We start from the raw sequence: 20,770 nt of genomic DNA, 5'->3' as shown, positions 1-20,770 counted from the left end.
AGTTCATCGAGCTCCAGCGGGTCACGACAGAGAGGTCCTGGCCAGAGTACAGATGTGACAGGTGTATATTGCACTACTTGTGGAGGCCGACATGCCACAGAGCAGTGTCAGGGAGTGATGGGCAGATGCAACATATGTAGGCAACTGGGACATTTCGCCAGAGTCTGTCCCCAGAGAGGTGTCCAGAGATTTCAGAGTGCAGGGTCATCAGCATCAGTGACTCAGCCCGAAAGGCAAGCTTCGTCAGTACATTCATTCCAGCCGCCATCTGCACAGTCCCAGCCTAGAGCCAGAGGTGGCCAGACAGTGAGCCAACCTCCCAGACAACAAGCTCAGGTGTTTGCATTGACGGAAGAGCAAGCCCAAGATGCACCAGACGATGTGATTGCAGGTAACTATTTTCTTTGCGGTTATCCTGCATATGTATTGATAGATACATGTGCATCACATACATTCATATCAGAACGTTTTGCATTGACACATGCATTGCCTGTAGAGTCATTGTCTACTGTAGTGTCTATTTCTTCTCCGTTGGGAAGTGGTCTGATATCTGTGACTTCAGTTAGACATTGCTTACTACAGTTTGAAGGGCATGAGATCGATTTAGAATGTGTTGTACTTGGTTTATCTGATTTTGATTGTATTGTCGGGATTGACATGTTGACTAAGTACAGAGCCACCGTAGACTGTTTTCACAAGATTGTCAGATTCAGACCTGAAATGACAGAGGAGTGAAAATTCTACGGTAAGGGTTCCAGATCTCGGATTCCCTTAGTATCTTCTCTGACTATGAGTAGATTGTTATAAAAAGGAGCAGAGGGGTTCCTTATTTATTCTGTAGATCTCCAGAAATCAAGCCAGGCATTGGCAGATTTGCCAGTAGTACGGGAGTTTGCAGATGTATTTCCAGATGAGATCACAGGGTTACCTCCAGCCCGAGAGGTAGATTTTAGCATTGATCTTATTCAGGTACCGTTCCTATTTTGAGAGCTCCATATAGGATGGCGCCAATAGAATTGAAAGAATTGAAAGCACAATTAGAAGATCTTCTAGCCAAGGGATATATCAGACCTAGTGTATCTCCTTGGGGTGCTCCAGTGCTATTCGTGCGCAAGAAAGACGGTTCTATGAGATTGTGTATAGACTACAGGCAACTGAACAAGGCAACGATAAAGAACAAATATCCTTTGCCTCGTATCGACGACTTATTTGATCAGCTGCAGGGATCTTCTATCTATTCTAAGATTGATTTGAGGTCTGGGTATCACCAGCTGAGAGTTCGAGATGTAGATATACCGAATACAGCGTTTCGAACGAGGTATGGACATTATGAATTTATTGTCATGCCTTTCGGTTTAACGAATGCTCCAGCGGTGTTCATGGCATTAATGAACCGAGTCTTTCAGAGGTACTTGGATGAGTTTGTGATTGTTTTTATTGATGATATTCTGGTATATTCTAAGAATTTGAATGAACATGCCAATCATTTGAGATTTGTGTTACAAACATTGAGAAATGAAAGATTATATGCGAAACTGTCAAAGTGTGAGTTTTGGCTGAGAGAGGTTGTCTTCTTGGGTCATATCATATCTGGAGATGGTATTTCGGTAGATCCAAGTAAAGTTGAAGCGGTGATCGGTTGGCCTAGACCGACTTCTGTGCCTGAGATACGCAGTTTCATGGGTCTGGCAGGATATTATCGACGATTCATCAAAGATTTCTCCAGCATTGCGAAGCCAATTACCCAGTTGACACAGAAGAATGCGCCATTTGTGTGGTCTGAGGATTGTGAGTCTAGCTTCTTAGAATTGAAGAAGAGGCTGACCAATGCACCTGTCTTGATGATTCCTTCAGGTACTGGTGATTTCGTTGTATATTGTGATGCATCTCACAGAGGGCTGGGGTGTGTTCTTATGCAGCGAGGTCATGTGATCGCATATGCCTATAGACAGCTGAAGCCACACGAGATTCGATACCCCATTCATGATCTTGAATTGGCGGCTATCGTATTTGCATTAAAGATTTGGCGTCATTATCTTTATGGTGAGAAATTTGAGATTTACTCTGACCATAAAAGCATGAAGTATCTGTTTTCTCAGTCAGAGTTGAACATGAGGCAGCGTAGATGGCTTGATCTACTGAAAGATTTTAATTGTGATATCAAGTACTATCCAGGGAAGTCAAATGCAGCAGCAGATGCCTTGAGTCGAAAGGTATGTGCCCTATCCTTATCGACGATAGGTGTTTCGAATTTAGTTGACGATTGTTGTTTGTCTGGTTTAGCATTTGACACAGATAGTAGACCATTGAGACTTGCCACGATTCAAGTTGAGCCAAATTTGATTATGAAAATCAAAGAAGCTCAAAGAACATATCAGAATGTACAGAAGTCAATTCAGATAGTCAGATCAGGACATCAGTCTGACTATCAGGTACATGATTATGTTCTGTATGTGAATAATCGTATTGTAGTGCCAGATGTTTCAGAGTTGAAACAGCAGATTATGTCAGAAGCGCTCTGTAGTCGGTTCAGCATTCACCTTGGTGGCAGAAAGATGTACAACGACTTGAAGACACAGTTCTGGTGGAAACAGATGAAATCAGATATTGCCGAATTTGTGTCCAAGTGCTTAAATTGCCAACAGGTGAAGGCCGAAAGAAAGAAGCCCGGAGGTTTACTTCAGAGTTTGTTTATTCCTGAATGGAAATGGGATCACATTTCCATGGATTTCGTGACGAAGTTACCTCGATCATCCCGGGGTTGTGATGCGATTTGGGTTGTGATAGACAGATTAACCAAATCAGCGTGTTTTATTCCGTACAGAATGACGTACAGACATGATCAAATGGCTAAGATATATGTCCGAGAGGTAGTCAGATTGCATGGTGTGCCGAAGTCTATCGTATCAGATCGTGATCCACGATTCACTTCTCACTTTTGGCACAGTCTGCAGCAGGCTTTAGGTACGACATTGAACCTGAGCACTGCTTATCATCCCCAGATAGATGGACAGTCAGAGCGGACTATCCAGACTTTAGAGGATATGCTGAGAGCTGTAGTGCTAGACTTTGGCACTAGTTGGCAAGATTCACTACCGTTGTGTGAATACTCGTACAACAACAGCTATAAAACGAGCATAGAGATGGCACCTTTTGAAGCATTGTATGGCAAGAAGTGCAGATCTCCGTTGTACTGGGATGATATATCTGAAGTACCAGAACTTGGGCCTGATATGATTTGGGAAATGACTGAGAAGGTGAAGATCATTCAGAAGCGAATGAAGACGGCACAAGACAGGCAAGCCAAGTATGCGAACGTCAGACGTAGACCTCTAGTATTTGAAGAAGGAGACAGAGTATTTTTGAAGATTTCCCCTTTCAGAGGCGTTGTCAGATTTGGCAAACGCGGGAAGTTGTCTCCTAGATACATCGGTCCTTATGAGATTCTTGAAAAGATTGGCGATCGAGCCTATCGACTGGCTCTTCCTCCTTCTCTATCCGGGATACATGACGTTTTTCATGTATCGATGTTGCGAAAATATATGCCTGATTATTCTCATGTCATTTGGCCTGACGAAGCTGAGCTGGATCAAACGTTGAGTTATATTGAACAACCGATACAGATTCTTGATCGGAAAGAGAAACAACTCAGAACAAAGACTATTCCACTAGTGAAAGTCCAGTGGAATTGTCATGGCACCGAGGAAGCGACATGGGAGACAGAAGCAGATATGAGACAGAAATATCCCGAGTTATTCTCATGATGTGAGTATTTATTCAGCTTTTGGATTTAATGCTGCTATTACTCGCTTTGATTAATTGATTTCAAGTTCGAGGACGAACTAATATCTAAGAGGGGAGAGAAATGTAATGCCCTAGATTGTATGTGGATAAAATTAAAAGATGAAGTGTTGCTTGAAGAAAGAGACCGCACCCGCGCCCCTTTTGATACCGCACCCGCGGTGCATGGACAGAAAGTTGGCCAATTTTACGGTAGGGTCACCGCACCCGCGGTCTAGAAGGAGTGCACCCGCGGTTAATGTCCAGTAGGGTAGGAAATTTGGTACGAAGCAACACCGCACCCGCGGTACTCGAGACACCGCACCCGCGGTCGTTAAATTTTGAAAAATGAAAGTAGTGCCGAAGCTTGAGCGCACCTGCGGTCTAGATGGAGCGCACCCGCGGTGCTGCATACGAGAAAGCCACTCTTAATTCTTATGTTGACACATGGCATATATATATATACAATTGGGCTGAGTCATTCTTTTTTCAGACTTGCAGGAGAGAATCGAGAGCTATTCCAAAAGAAGTGAAAGGTTTCTTTCATTTAGACTTGAGTTATGCAAAATATACTCATCCAAACTTCAATACAAGCATAGATTTGTGCTCCTGGTATCAAGAGCTATCTAAGGATGTAAGTATGGTTAAATTCCAGCATGGTTCGAAATATATAAGTTGGGAGAACTCAGATTTGATTTCTATTATGTGTTCCCATGATTATGGGGATCGTAGAATTGTAAATGAATCGAAGAACGGATATGTTATGCTATTGACATGATTTTCAACATGTATAGAATTGGGAATATGCAAATATCAGAATCGATATATGTCTATGATGAAGAGTATGAGTTATTGTTATTGCATATTGATATGTGAGTTGATCGGTATCGCAGGATTATGCCGTTGTACCGTCGATTTGTATCGAGATTGATTATCAATTCATATATGTGTTGAATTGAGTAGAAGTTTGATAGAATACACATTGATTATGTCATTTCAGATTTGTATTGATAAATTTGGGAACAAGACTTCGACTACGACGACGATTATACTACGACGAAAGGTATAATGCATGTTTTGTTTGGGGAAGACACAACTCAAATAAGATTCAATTTGAGTTTCCCAACAAAATCACATACTAGATTAGTTGCTTGTCTTTTGATATGATTATGATTTGTTTATAGATTATATTCAAATCTTTTGATATGATTATGCATTTATAGATTTATATTCATGCATTTGAGATAGGAGAGTCATTGGTAGATTTGCCAAACTTCTAGACGTTCGGTGTATCGACGCATAGGAGCAGATATCCTCCGATTGTAGACATTCGATACAGACATGACCGAATTCTAGGAATAAGACGTACAGTTACCCCGATTGGGAGGGTAGGTGACAGACAGTGACGTCATATTCACATCGGGATCCCTAGAGTAGAGTCGAGTCGAGTCAAGACATGATTTGATTTGAATTGCATGTTTATATAGATTGGTTTCATAGACTATGGAGCCCATTATTATTGCTTTGATTCATGATTTATGATTATGTATCAACATGTATACATGTTTTATACTGGGATTTGTTCTCACCGGAGTTTTTGGCTGTTGTTATGTCTGTATGTGTGCATAACAACAGGTGGGGCAGGATCAGGGTCGCGACAGAGATGAGAGATGGACATAGCGTGGTGATCACGGGCATAGCAGATGAACTAGTAGTTGTACTTTTGACATGTACTGTACTTAAATACTGGTTTGTAGAATATGGATAAAACAATACATGTATATTATGTTTATTGTAATGAAATAAATATAGAACTATCTTTTGCTTAAGTTATAAACTTTTGATTTAATGTTAAAAGCAAAATTTTGACCCGTATTTTTGAACAAGGATCCGATTAATCCCGAAAAGAATTGAGTTAGAGCCCGGGTCCCCACAACATCGTATTCACTGAGCTCGGTAACCCACTTAATCAATCTTCCTGAGGTATCTGGATGTGAGACAATCTTCCCCAGGACGTTGTTAGTGAGGACAGTGATAGGATGTGATAAGAAATAAGGCCTCAATTTTCTGGCCATGATAACGAGGGCCAAGGCCAACTTTTCCTGAGTAGTATAATTGAGCTCTGCCCCCTTTAAAGTGTGACTCACAAAATAGACCGGTTGATGAACTGCATCATCTCTTCTGACTAGAATCGAACTTGCAGCCTGAGGGGTGACTGCCAAGAACACGAAGAGCTCCTCTCCAGGGATGGGTTTGTTCAAGATAGGGAGTTCCCTAAGATAAGTTTTCAGCTCCTGCAGTGCTTTCTCACTCTGATCATTCCATTCAAAATTTTTAGTTTTCCGAAGTACCTTAAAGAATGGGAAACTTTGATCTGCGGATCGAGATATGAATCGGGCTAGAGCGGCGATCCTTCCCGTCAATCGCTGCACTTCTTGGATGTTTCGAGGAGAACCCATAGAGGATAGTGCTTGCACTTTTTCTGGATTAGCCTCAATGCCTTTGCGAGTCACCATGTACCCCAAAAACTTCCCCGTCTGAACCCCAAATACACACTTGCTAGGGTTCAGCTTCAACATTGTACTCCCGCAGAGTCTGAAACGTTTCATCCAGATCCGTCACTAACTGGTCGACGGCTTTGGACTAGATCAATATATTATCCACATAGACCTCAACGTTCTTCCCAATCTGCTTTTTGAAGACCTTATCCATAAGCCTCTGATAGGTAGCGCCAGCATTCTTTAATTCAAATGGCATTACTACATAACAGAATGTCCCATTGGATGTGATAAAACTGACCTTGCTTCTGTCATTTTCCGCCAAGGGAATTTTGTGATATCCTTGATATGCATCGAGGAAACAAAGGAGCTCGTGTCCGGCCGTGGAATCGACCAATTGATCTATCCTCGGGAAAGGATAACAGTCTTTAGGGCAGGCCCGGTTTAAGTCGCGAAAGTCCACACACATCCGTCATTTTCCAGCCGACTTAGGAACCAAGACCACATTAGATATCCATGTCGGGAAATAGATTTCTTGAATGTGTCATGCTCTTAATAATCTTGCCCTTGTTCCTTGATGATAGCATCTTTTTCGGGGCCGAAATGTCTCTTCTTCTGTATCACAGGTCGACATTCATTCAAGACATTCAAGTTATGCTCCATCACCTCCCTCCTAACCCCTTGGAGTTCGGACGGACACCAAGCAAATACATCTTTATTTTTCTCCAAACACTGGACCAATCGTTCTTTCAAGGGCTCTTCCAAGGTCTGAGCTATCCTCACGACTCCGGATGGGGGATTTAGGATAAGCTCTTCACACACGTCTTCCGAAGTAACCTTCCCTGCTTCTTCGATTAGATGTAGTTGATCGAATCCCCTGGATTCAGGTCGACTTGGATATTCAATTTTAATCGATTTCTGCTCAACCCTTACTTCTTCCACATAACATTTTTGAGAAGTCTTCTGATCTCCCTTAACCTCTCCTACAGCTTCTCCGACAGCGAACTTGATTTTCTGGTGCAGAGCCGAGGCAATTGCCATGAAAGCGGCCATGGCTGGTCTCCCCATAGTAACATTATACGATGAAGGGGCATCAACTATCACAAAGTTGATAATTCGGGTCTTTCTAGTATCCCCACTCCCCAAAAAGAGAGGGAGATTGACGACTCCAAGGGGGTGTATTGCATGCCCCGTGAATCCAAAAAAAGCTGTAGAGATAGGCTCTACCGTGTATTCGCCCAAGTCCATCTGATCCATTGCTTCTTTAAACAGGACGTTGACAGAACTTCCCGAGTCCACAAAGATATGAGCAACCTCGTAATTGGCGATCATAGCTCGGATAACCAAATATATGAGCAACCTCGTAATTGGCGATCATTGGTCCTAAGCGTGTTTTAGTGCTACTAATCTCCATGTTCTCCAACCTTCTACTGCTAGCTTTCCTGGCCCGGTTGGAGTCTCCGTCTGTAGGCCCACCCGATATCATATTAATTACCCCTCGAGGGGGTGGTTGTTCCCGAGGTTCTGCCTTCCGCATATTTGGGTTAGCATTTTGAAAATTTTCCCTTTGATTCGGAGCCATTCTCCTTTCAGGATGACTTTTCCTCCAGAGTTCTCTTAGGGGGTCGGTGCCCACCACCTGGACTGGCTAGAATTGCTTTAATTTCTGGATCTCTCTAGATGATCCGTTCTATTTCTTGATTCAAATGATGACATTCATCGGTAGTATGACCATAATCCCTGTGAAATCCGCAATACCTTTCTGACCTGGGGTTACGAGGTCCTCTGTCACTACTCCGAGGTCTTCGAATGAGTTGTCATTCATCACATAGTTCCAATGCTCGGGCTTCGTTGACTTTCAAAGGTGTGTAAGCGGCGAATTGCCCAAGCAACGTAGGTGGTTCGAAACGTCCGACCCTTGGCACGAGGTCGGTGGGTCGAACGTCTCGCGTAGCCTTGGCCGAGGCCTTTGGTTTAATTTTCCTAGCCATTTGTACTTCTTCCACGTTCATATACTTCTCCGCCCTCGCCAAGAGTTCTTCGAAAGTAGCCGGGGGCTTTTTTACCAACGACTTGAAGAAATCACCACCTCTTAGCCCTTGTGTAAAGGCATTAATCAGTATATCCGGAGTAGCCGAGGGAACATCGATGACCATCTGGTTGAACCTCTTAACTAAATCTCGTAGGCTCTCCTGTTCTTGTTGTTTAACATTGAATAAACTCAGAGCCGTCAATGGATGTTTCTTGTTGCTTGCAAATTGGTAGAGAAAAGCTCTTCCGAAGTCTTGAAAAGTTTTGATGGTCCCTGGCCTAAGCAAATTGAACCACTGTTGGGATGACCTGACCAAAGTGGTTACGAAGACCCTACACTTGATCGGATCTGAGTATTGGTGCAGTAATGCCGCGTTCTCAAATCGGGATAGATGCTCTTCTGGATCCTCCGAGCCGTCGTATTCTCCGACGTTAGGGAATCTGAAATTTTGAGGCAATTCGGCAGCCAATATCTCGGCCGAGAAATGGATCCCCCGATCCAGAAGGGGTGGAGGAGGGGGTGCATTCCTCTCTTCTTTAAGACGTTCCATCTCCTCCCTTAATCTTTGTATCTCTTGCCTCTGAGCTTCACGATCCTCTCCTGGAGGAGGATTGTTGTCTGATCTTTGGGCCAAGACTTGTTCGACAGTCGTTGTGATCAGCCGGACGAGCTCTGCCATGTTGGACGTTGGTTAATTGTTCTCTCCCGATCGACTCCTGGTACTTGCCATCTTATCTCTCTTTCAAATTTCCCACAGACGGCGCCAATTGATGATACCAAATTTTCCTTGTGTCTGGTCTGGTGAGCTTGAGATTCAGATCAACAATGTTTGAACCGGAACAGATGGAACACTACCAGGTCATACAGATTAATAGATATTGGAAGGTGTCGAAAATTTTTCCGACGCGACCACTTTGACCTTTTGATCGGATTTAAGAATAAAGAAACGGAAAGATGCAATATGTGAAAGTTAATATCTTGATCTCCTTGACCATGAAATAGACATGGGTATTTATAGTGGTTGAGAAGACTTCTTCCCATACCGTGTCGAAGTCTATTTTAGGTAAATTTCTTTATAAAATTAAATTCTTCTCCAATCACTGCAATTTCAGGCCGGATTTCTTCTCACATCTAATCATACGGCAAGATTCTAGTATATTTAAAGATTATTCACGCTTTTGACATATGACAAAGTTCTTAGGATAGGAACATGACACTTGGGCCTGAGATTCATGTCACAAGAATATGTGCTTGACATAACCCTGCTCCGGACGCTGGTTGGGCTCGAATACCTGCGGTTTGGCTGAGCTCTGTCCAGGGCTCGGCTACTGGTTAGAATAGCCATTTTCGGAAGATTTTTACAAATCTCTTTTAATTGGCCTAGTACCTTTGTGTGTTCTTCTGTTCATATAAATCTTGAAATTTTTTTAATAATGGGCTAAACACCTTTCTATATTTTGCTAGGTTTTTAATAAATATCTCAGCAAAATTAACAACTCCTAAGAAACTTTGAAGTTGATTCTTGTCTTTGAGACTATCTGGAAAATTCTGCACCTTTTTGACTATGTGTTCTTGCAGAATTATTCCTGACTCATCGATTTCAATTCCGAGGAATTCAATCTTTCTTGTTGCAATGACTGCTTTCTTTTCAGATAAAATCAGTGCTTTTTTTTTTGCAAACATTAGAGAAAGTCTCCAAATGTTTAACATGTTCATTCATAGTTTTAGATGCTATTAAGACATCGTCAATATAAACAAACATAAATTTAAAATAATCTTTAAAAAGATTATCCATTTTTCCTTTGAAATATCTGAGGTGAATTAGCCAATCCATTGGTAATACCTTCCAAATATAATGTCCTTGGGGTGTGGAGAAAGCTTTGAATTTCTTGCTTTCATCCTGCATTCAAATCTGATAAAAATCAGACTTACAATCGAATTTAGAGAAGATCTTGGCATTGCGTATGCAACTGATTAGATGTTCTCTGCTAGGTATAAAATACCCATCAAACTCCAGAATCTTATTAATTTCTTGATAATTAATAACCAATCTGGGTTTACCCCGTTTTATCTCACCATGATTTCTTACCAGAAAACCTGAACTGCTATGTGGTGACATTCCTGCTTTAATTAAATCAAGGTCCAAATGTTCCTTGATTATAATCTGCATATCCTTTTGATCAATTATATTCAATGGGATAGGCTTGCACCGGACAAATTCATACTCTTTGTCTTCCTTAATTTTAAGGCAAGCTTTGAGTTGATTTCTGTCCCACCATGCCAAGGGATCTTCATTGTAATTTTCTTTGATCCTTTTCTTGACATCTTCCAAAGATACCTTAGATTCAAACTCTACTTCATTCCTATGTAGAGTTATCTTAAGGCATTCTATATCTTCTGGTTGAAGTTCCTTATCTGCTCTTAACTGGAGCATTGTTTCTCCAAACAGTCTAGAATCTTTCATTTTTGAGTTCAGAAGTTTTCCTTCATAATCACACTTGCTGCGAAACTGGATCGGCAATTTTCTGTAAAATGCATCTCGTAGTCTCTGAACTATGATTTTGTGATCACAGGGTGTTGTGAACACTAATCGTCTAGTCTCATTTTCTTGAGTATAGGACTTGAACATTTGTAGGGAATTATTTCCTAGTAAAATGTCAGCTCATGTATCATGAAAATAAATTGGTGGTATTTTTACCTTGTACCAAGGTGTTTGTCCAGCACCGCCAATCATGATTTCAGTCATCTTAATTCCTTTGCATAGGATTAAGATTCTTCTGGAAAAATCTCTTTCAGCAATCTTTGGTAATTCTTCTTCCAAATTTTTTGGAAAAACTCCTCGTTTTGTTGTACAGATTCCAGCACCTGAATCAATATAAACAGCAAAATATTCTGCCTTATATTGTTTATATAACATTCTTACTTGAATGTATATGGAGAATGGGCTTGTGGTCATTGGATTTTTCATATTTTTTCATATGCCATAAACTTCATTCCGTACTCTAGACGTTTCCAAGGTTTGTGTTCCTCGAGAAACTCAAGTCCAATAATCAGTTGATCTGATTCTTTCCCTGGAATTCCTTGAGTATGAACTTCCAATTCTCCGATATTAATCAGTCTTTGGTAAGTCTCTATCATAGGTTGTTCCAAATAGTATATTGTATTACAAGGAAATTGATTCCTTTGCTTCGTAATATCAAATACTATTTCCACTTCCTTCCACCCTTCTGGGCATCTAAGTTTTTCTGTTGTAGAAAAACTTTTTAGCTCCTGTTGGGTTTCTTGGATAGGCATTTTTCCCCACCTGTAACTTGTAATTTCTATCTCCCTGAAAAGATAGTCTTCTTGATTTCAATCTAAGACTTTGATTCCTTTGTAGAATCAGTTTATCTTGTATTTGGATATCTGTTTCCTGTATTAAAGGAAATTCAACTCGGTCTGGATAAATTGCCTGGGCAACTTTTCCAAATATCTCAGGTATTTCAATGAACTCATTTCTAATAAACAACTCGGAATGATGTGAATTAGATAGAGCATATGAAATCTGACAAGTAATAGAATATGGTCTATTACCTTCTTTCATCAGCCTTTTTTCCTTGAAATTTTTATGCAATGTCAAGGCTCGGTTAAAATCTCGATCTGCCAAGTTGTAGGCTATCCTTGGATAGATTACTCCTACAATCTTTCATGCGCAGAGATTTCCTGAGATAGTTCCCAGTACTGAATTTTGAAGGTTCCCCATTCTTTTATTCGATATAGCAATATCAATGGGTGAATTTATTCCTTCTTCGAAAGTAGCTTTTATCATAATCTGGATTGCTCCGATATGAATCCAGGACATAGTTCTTGCTACTTCTATCTTGAGTTTTTGTAATTCCTCTCTAATTTCTTCGGAAAAAATTAACTGCATCTCCATTCTATTTCCCGTAAGTTCCATCGGGATTGCTATTTCCCTTCTAGAAACTTTATAGATTAGATGATGCTTTCTGTTTCTTAGGCCAAAACTTCCTAAGAACTTTTCTACCTGTCCTGCAGAGAATCCTTGATATCTCTGAAGACTGGGATTTTCTCTCATGATCTTTTAGATCATGTTATGAGATATTGTTGTCCGGCTAAAGAAACTAGACAAATCTTCATGTGTTTCATGTCAAAACACCTCATCTTCAGTCAGATTCCGATTCATTTCCATCAGATTCTCCTTGACTTAAGACTTCTTCTTCTTCATATATACTTTCATCTGAGGCAATATCCTCAAATCTGTATACCTGAATTAGATCTTGGTAGTAAACTGCTTTTTCAATATCCGGAGTTGGATCGAAGCGTTTAATACCTCTTTTTTCATTCTATGGACAGTTGGTCGAGATATGACCTCTTGCACCACATGTCCAGCAATTACAATCCTTGAAAATTTCATTTGCTCGAGTATGAGCTCTTCTGAAAGTTTTCTTCATAGGTGTTCTTCCTGTTCTTCGAGATGTACTCGATACTTGGAATGATATCCTACTTCTTGATAGTCCACTTCTTTGCCCAGATTTATAAGATCTGGCTTTCTGTCTAGAACAAACAGTTCTTTGTTTCCAAGAACTTCTTCCACTTCGAGCATAAGGATGAGTCCTGAAGCTTTTCCTTCCATGCTTCTGTGGTTTACTTCCAATAATTGTTGGAAGATCATTTTCCTTACAACACAAAGGAGTTCTTTTGTTGATATCCCTTAAGAATTTGTAATTCTTTTGTAATGCTATCATATGACACCATTCTGCCAATTTTCCTTTGAGAAAAGAAGCTCTCCATGCCAACGTATCTGGATTGCTAGGTACTTATTCCCTTATGAGCATTTATCTCGAGGGACTTGGTATTTTTGCGAAGAAAAGCTTCATAGCTATATCTTTTTCGACTCCTGAATTCCATCTATATTTAATGAATAACATAATGTATTCATCCACTAAACATATATCATATAATTCAAGACTATACAGAGCTTGAGTATATTTCTTCCTCTTCTCTGTATCTTGAATGTTAAAATAGTCTACCCCTATAAATTGTGCTTTAAATAGGGTAGCAATTTTTCCAGTGATCTCACTAAGAGATTCACCAGCTAGGACTGACTCTTTTGTTTCTAATGAAGTCATGTCCCAAGCGATTTTTACTGATCCCATAAGACTCATTTTTAAAAGTTTAATGAATCCTTCTCTATTGAGATCAAGTGTTCCTGCTGCGATTCTCATAGCAGATGTCCAGTCATCTATGAGATCTTCTCTGTTTTTAAAATCTAATACGTCAAGGTTAAGCATAACCCCATAAGGATGTATAGGATCTAAAACAGTTTTCCCATAGGGTGTTTGGTGCAAGGGAATTTGACGTTCTCCTTGTCCTTGTTCCCGCTGGGTGTGATCCTCTACCAGTATGGAAATCGGGTTGAGATTCTCTCATGTTTATATTTTGAGATCCCACACTTTCCCTTGGTGGTTCCTGAGAAGATGACCAGGTTATAGCAGGTGGTTCTCCTCCTGCTGTGTTCATTTTTAGATTTATGACTTTAAGATTTGCGAAAGATTTTGCAGGTTCTTGTAGATCCTCCAGACCAATCCTTTCTAAAGCTGTCATCAGATTAATTTCTTTTTTGAGACAGATTTAATTAGATTGATCATCTTTTCTTCTTCAGTTAAAGGTTTTGACACCACTCTGGCCTTCCCTTGTTGATGTAACAAAGGTTCCGTACCAAATGATGGTGGTAACCATCCCCTGAAGTTCTTTTATTAGAACTTGGTTGTTGTTCTAGTTTTTGAATTCTTGTTTGAATATCCTTTAATATTCCAAGAATTTCTTCCTGGTTTTCAAGGATTTTATCAACTCGTTGGGGTACCAAGTATAGCATATTACCATAATTTTGTACCGTTTCCTGGATTTTCCTAAGATCTAAGGAGAGCTTAGAGGAATATGGTACTATTTCCAAAAACTTATTTGCTTGAATCATAAATTTACCTGAGGGTGGTGTAACTTCCCTTTCTGCTCCTGATATCTAATCAATGTTAGATGCTCTCATGTATATTCCAAAATATTGAAATATTTTAAATTATTTTTCTCGAACCTGAGTTCGATTCATAATTTTTTTCTAAATTCTCCTCCTCAAACATTTAATTACATTGTAATAATAAATTTATATGTTTGAAATAATTTTTTAACTCGGCTCTGATACCATTTTCTGCCCAGAAAATCAATCATTAGTGAATACACTTATAAGGGGTATTTTTATCATTTTAATCCTTTTAGGGAGTTTAAACAAATATTTTTAGGTGTAGGAAGTTGGAATAAATTTGAGTTGGGTTTTAGGGATTTATCTACAATTTACCCGTATCTTATTTTTTAAAAACAAATTATTTTTAAATTAATATTTTTTAAAAAAAAAACCTAATATATATGTTGTCCTAAAAAAAATAGAAAGATAAGAATGTACATTGCTGGTGAAGGTTTTGATAAAACGTAGCAGCAAAGAGTATCTGACAATGCTGCACAATATGTAATAATACATCCTTTATCCTTTATTGGCAATCATAGTATATAAATTATTTTTAAAAATAAAAATTTCATCCCCTTGTAGTTTTGGATGTTCTACTTCCTTTCAAGAGGGAATCGAATTACTCGAAGTCCTCATTATTGTCTATTTAAAATTGTAATGCAATAAATTATATGAGACGATTTTACGGGTCGTATTTTATGAGATGGATCTCTTATTTTGGTCATCAATGAAAAAATATTATTTTTTATTCTAAAATTATTACTTTTTATTGTGAATATCGGTAGGGTTGACCCGTCTCACAGATAAAGATTCGTGAGACCGTCTCGCAAGATATCTCCTCAAATTGTAAGTGAAGTTCGAAATCGAGTTTAATTAACTTTTACATAAATAATTTTTCTTTCAATTCTTTTGGAATACATATATATATGTGGATCCTAATTGTTTAATAGTGTAAGTTTTTACATATATATTTTGCTGAAACTCGTTTGGATTATGAAATCTTAGCTTCAATATGGTGGAAATTTACAACTGTAGTGAGCGGATGTAGCACTTGTCTGTATATTGACCTGAGATAATAAAAATAATTATGATGTACATATATTTGTGTTCATCTCAAAGCTTACCGCTGAAGAAGTGATATCAAAATTAGACACGATCCATTAACCTGACACGGTTCAACCCGAAAAAAATCAAGTTTAGGTTTAGGATTTTCGGGTTCGAGTCAGATCGGATTGTACCCGGTAGCTGACCCGAAAAAAATGATCGGGTTAGTTTGGGTTCGAGTTGAAACTTTAATTTTTTTAAAAAAAATATAATTAATAAATATTGCCTATATTTTTATATATTGTAAGTCTAAAAAAATATTTATTCTATATTTATATCATAAATGTTCATAATTTAATATTTATTTTGAACATTATTTATTTTTTAAACAGTTGTTTATTTGATTTAGTAAATTTATTTATTTTTCTAAAATTAGACTTTCAAATATTTAAATCATATATATGAGCAAGATTTTGTTATTATGTGTTTAAACTAAATATTTTTTTTAAAATTTTTATTTAATTTTCTTTAAAAAAATTTTAAAAAAAATCAAAATCGGGTTGAACAGGTTGATCGGGTTGATTCGAGTTCAGATTCGAGTTGAAAGTTTTCGGGTTGGGTTCGAGTTGAACAAATTTTGAAAAATACTATTACTCAACTCGATCCAACTCATTCAACCCATCCGAATTGACATCCTTAAATTAAAGTACATGCAATAGATCAATGCAATATCAACTTTAGACATTAAAGTAAGCACGATGGATGAACACAGTATATATATATATATAATTTCAAGAAGACTTGATGCATCTACCAATTGAGCTATAGTTTTAGGACAAGAGAATTTTGGTAGAGTATTCGAAAAGTAAAAATGGTACTATCTTAATTATTTGATGAAATTGAGGGTTTCGTGTCTTTCGATAATATTGTGCATAGGATTCATTCATTCTTGAGATCATCAAAAGACAATGACACATCATCATCTCTCTCCCACTCTACCATTAAAGCTGAGGCAAAACATCACGCCTTCACACAATAAATCAATTCTTCTATAATTACAGTTGGATATATAAATATATATATCAGTAGTAATAAAATATATAAATAATTAAACTGAAGTAAATTATTTTAACCATATTTTTTCACCCCACCTCATTTGTCATTAAAGTTAATCGTAATAATTTTCTTGTATTCGTATTTATTCATGGTCCTAATCGATTTTGACATATATCTTGTAATATTATAAGTGAGTCCATGCACGTTTTATTGAACGTTAATATGTTCATTCAGGTCGTTTTTGGATCGATGAACTTGAAACGATAAATTTTAATTTTTTTGATTTGGTTAGATATGGATAAAATTCAAGTGAATTTCAAATCAATTCCGTACCAACTTTCGCAATTTCAATAATAATTACGTCAACAATTTTTGTTTGTATTTTCTTGTCTGTTAGTAATCTTGTTTCGGCTTTTGTATTTTCAGTTATTTGGAAGCATTGACCTTCCTTTATGCACAAAAACTATCCAAATTATTAGAGCTTTGTAAATATTATCCAAGATTTATCTCATCCACATATTTTTAATGACAAACAATCAAATCAAACTCAAGTTTTTTTTCCAAAGTAAAAAAAAAATAATAAGTAAAAACTTGTGTAAAACAATCTCACTGATCGTATTTAATGAGACGAATATCTTATTTGAGTCAACAATGAAAAAATATTTCTCTTTATTATAAGAGTATTATTTTTATTAAGAATATGAATAAGATTAATCCGTATATTCGTGACAGTCGTCTTACACAAAAACTCTTCGAACTCATATTTCGATCCCATAGTGCCAGAAAGTATTAAATACAATCTGTAAACAAATAATATTATACATATCCAATCATGCATGCAACCTAGTTTTTAAATTTTAACTAATTCAATTAATTTAACTTTATAGAGAGACTGAAAAAAGTCAGACCTGGTAATGATCAAACCATAAGTAGCCCATTAATCAACTCTAAAACATCACGGAAAAGCTAGTTTTAATAGCAGATCCCAAGATAAACGTAAAACAGCTAAAGAACAAAATCTCAAAAAGAGAGAACAAGAAAATGAAATAAAGACAAAAGAAGAAGCTGCTTTCCGGTCCCAAGATCAAAACATAAAAAGGAAAAAAATATATATATTAAATTTTCAATCAATTATCAGTCTCTAAAACTTGGTTCTGAGCATTGGATTGATGATTCTTCTTCGCGAGATTATGCTTATTGTTATGCATCCAAACTTTGAGCACTCTTCTCTTGACCCCAATTTCTTGACAAAATTGCTGCACCAGAGATTCTTCTTGCTTCTGTATTTTCCATCCCACTTTCTCAGCAAAACTGTGCATTTTATCCTTCTGTTCTTGTGTGAATTTTGTCCTGAATCTCTTCTTCACCATTTGATGCACCGGCCTCGCCGCCACCGCCCCTCCGCCGCCGCCCTCCTGTTCGTCGGACTCAGAAGGGGCAGCAGCCCCCATATTGTAAGGCATGATCATGGGATGATGCGGCCCCACGTTTCTTGAAGAGATGAGAGTCCCCGAATGGTACCCCAATGCATGATTATGTCCCAACAGAAGCTTCCTCCCCATTCTTGAATTCAGATAGTAGTTGTTCTCACAATTAGAGAAATTATGCTGAGTGCCGTTGTTATTGTGGCCATTATCTCCCTCGGTTTCTTTTCTATGGAAGTTCCTGTGGCAGCTGCAGGCCGAGCAAATAAGCGCTTCCAAAGTCCCTTCTTCCCCGCTGGGCATGAATTCTCCACACCCGTCCGTTGCATTTCCTCCCATGGAAGCTGCATGGTTCTTTAGACATTCTTTGTACCTCACAATTTTCTTGAACGGCACTGCTGCTGCTGCAGCATGGTCATCTGGCATGATGGGCCCATTCGAAGGTGGGATTTGTTGCATGTGAGATATGGTGGGAAGATGATCATGATGATGAATCATGTGGCCATGGCCATAGGAACTGTTGAGTGGGATAGGCATTTCATGGTCTTCTTGATTTGGAAGTTCCATTTTGGTTAAACCCTTCTTTTGTGTTGCTTTTGAATGAAAATGTTCGTTGTTTGGAGACCAAAAGAAAAGACACCAGACAGGACCAGATATATATATGTAGAGATAATTATGGATTAAAGGGGGATTATGGTTATAAACAAAAGTAAAATGATTAAATTTTTTGCATGAAAGTGGTGGCTAACTCAAGAAAATAAAAAATATTGCCCTAGCAGCTAGGAATCTATGTTTCTTGATTAATTATATATATGTAATTATGTGCTGCTGTCCACTCTTTATGAAGGAAAACACACTAAAAAACAACTAATGACCCACACTCATGAAGAATTTGGAAACTAAGAAACTAAAAATTGGTCATTTCAAATTCCAGGTTATTTTTGATGGACTCCAAGAAAATCAAAGAAGTGATCGATATATGGATCCAAAAAGAACAAAATGCTTGCTTACAGAGAGAAGATCCAAGTCCATAATAGAGCTAATCAAAACCAAGAAGAAAATATCTCTTCCAACACATCTTCCATATTTTATCCTTGATTTTTGGAGATGTCGATGACCTCAAATTAAACTCCAACTCCCCACCGTTTTACCCACCTGAGAAAAGATAAAAAAAAAGAAAAAAAAAAGATCGATGTTCAAAGATCAATAGCATATATCGAGCACTGAAGTACTGAAACGGGAATCATAATCACTTCAAGAAGCAGCTGGAAATCAAAGAAACACTGAATCTCAAGTAAACGGCACTCGCTAGCTAGCTTCAAAACATAGGGGAAAAAACATTATCAACACATAACATGCATCACTTGGCCTCAGAAAAACAAAGTTAAGAAAGTAAAACAAACCCTCGTTTCATAAGGGGCTGATACACTTTCTTAGGCTAAAAAACCCAGCAATTTGGAGTAAAAAAGAAGGGAAGAGCTAGGCGTGACGAAGAGGAAAGAGGGGAGAGGGTTTTTGAGGAGTGAATGAAGCACTAAACACGGAGCTTATACAAGTAGTTGAGGGCCTAAAAAAGGTGGAGAGGAGAAGAGAGAGAAGAAAAGATTAGAGACAAAGAAGAGGAATTTAGTTTTGGAGAGAATAAGAAAAAGGGTGGGGTAATGTATTTGCTTTGCTTGCACTACTACTGCTGAAAGCCATCGAGTTTACGCCAAATGGAGACCAGTGTCAGAGAGTGGAGAAGACAATGCAAGATGGGTGAGTTTATGTGTACAGAGATCTACTTCCATTTTTAATTTTATATAAAATAATCAGCCAAAACAAAAAATGGCTGTGTAATCTTTGCTAATTACTTTTTACTATTATATTTTTTTACTTGTATAATTATTATTTTATTTTTTACTTAATAATAATTATTGTGTTATTATAAAATAATCGAATTTAGATAATTAGCTCTATATATATATAATAATAAATGCATTAGAGAATAGTAAAATTTAAATTTTGAGTATTATATTTCAAGAAAAGGGTGTAATTAGATATTAACAACACTTTACCAATTTACGTGAATAAAATTTATTTCTAGAATGTATTTTTTAACTTGAACATATCATGTTGTCTAATTTTGGTACGTCAATGGGACATCATAGTTTCTTTATAGTTTTATCTTTTATAATATTTGTTTATTATTAATTTTTGTATATCTTTATATTTTTTTTCGATTTTTTTATTCAACTTATCTCTAATTTATTTAAAGCTCAAACTATTACAGTAAATTTTTTCGTATTATAATATCATAATAAAATCATATATGTATTTTTTACATCAAAATTATTAAACAAAAAAAATTAAATATGGCATGTATCATGTGACAAGTAATATTAACATAATATAATTTTTTTAAGAGCATACGTGGATAATTTATACTCCCACGTAAAAGTTGAATGATTATATAATAATAATAATAATAATAATAATAATTGTATCTAAGATACGTACGAACGTAGATATTTTTTGAATTTTGATTTATTCAGTCCACACGCATAGGTTGCGATCGAATGAATTGTAATTCTTATTATATGATAAAAATACAGAAAAAAACAGAGACGCCCAAAAGGTACTTTTTTTTTCATAAATTTCATTTTTCACCCAAAAAAATTAATAATATATATATTGGAAATTTTGGTATAAATTATAATTATAATGAATAAAATGTACCCTCGCAGACAAGAAAATGAGCATTCAATCGTTGGGCATGCATAGCTTCACGAGTCTCATTAAATTATGCGACTCATTATATATTTACAATTTTAATTAATGCATAACTACCTCTATAAAAACTAATATTCCCATGCACCTCTTGTGATCATTAATAATGTTATTATATTTGATAAATTAATTAAATCACACACTATATTCT

The 20,770-nt window shown here is 37.3% G+C and overlaps 1 protein-coding gene and 1 long non-coding RNA gene across 2 annotated transcripts; one reads left to right on the top strand and one right to left on the bottom strand.

Annotated features, from left to right (window-relative positions):
• Positions 1 to 17,291: 17,291 nt before the first annotated feature.
• On the bottom strand, positions 17,292 to 18,417 carry LOC142553956 (zinc-finger homeodomain protein 4). The gene has a single exon (XM_075664527.1). The coding sequence runs from the start codon at positions 18,415 to 18,417 to the stop codon at positions 17,554 to 17,556; it is 864 nt and encodes a 287-aa protein (XP_075520642.1). The 3' UTR covers positions 17,292 to 17,553.
• Positions 18,418 to 18,865: 448 nt separating this feature from the next.
• Positions 18,866 to 19,321, top strand: LOC142553957 (uncharacterized). The gene is made up of 2 exons (XR_012822062.1): positions 18,866 to 18,994; positions 19,240 to 19,321. It is a non-coding gene; the product is annotated as an uncharacterized LOC142553957 (long non-coding RNA).
• The last annotated feature ends 1,449 nt before the right edge of the window (positions 19,322 to 20,770 follow it).

Source organism: Primulina tabacum, chromosome 8 (assembly GCF_025594145.1).
Source record: "Primulina tabacum isolate GXHZ01 chromosome 8, ASM2559414v2, whole genome shotgun sequence".
Lineage (NCBI taxonomy): Eukaryota > Viridiplantae > Streptophyta > Magnoliopsida > Lamiales > Gesneriaceae > Primulina > Primulina tabacum.
The sequence above is the reverse complement of the archived record's forward strand: the minus strand, read 5'-3'. Positions and strand labels throughout refer to the sequence as shown.

Coding starts and splice junctions, on each gene's coding strand:
- LOC142553956 (XM_075664527.1), bottom strand. CDS start 18,417: ATGGAACTTCCAAATCAAGAAGACCATGAAATGCCTATCCCACTCAAC.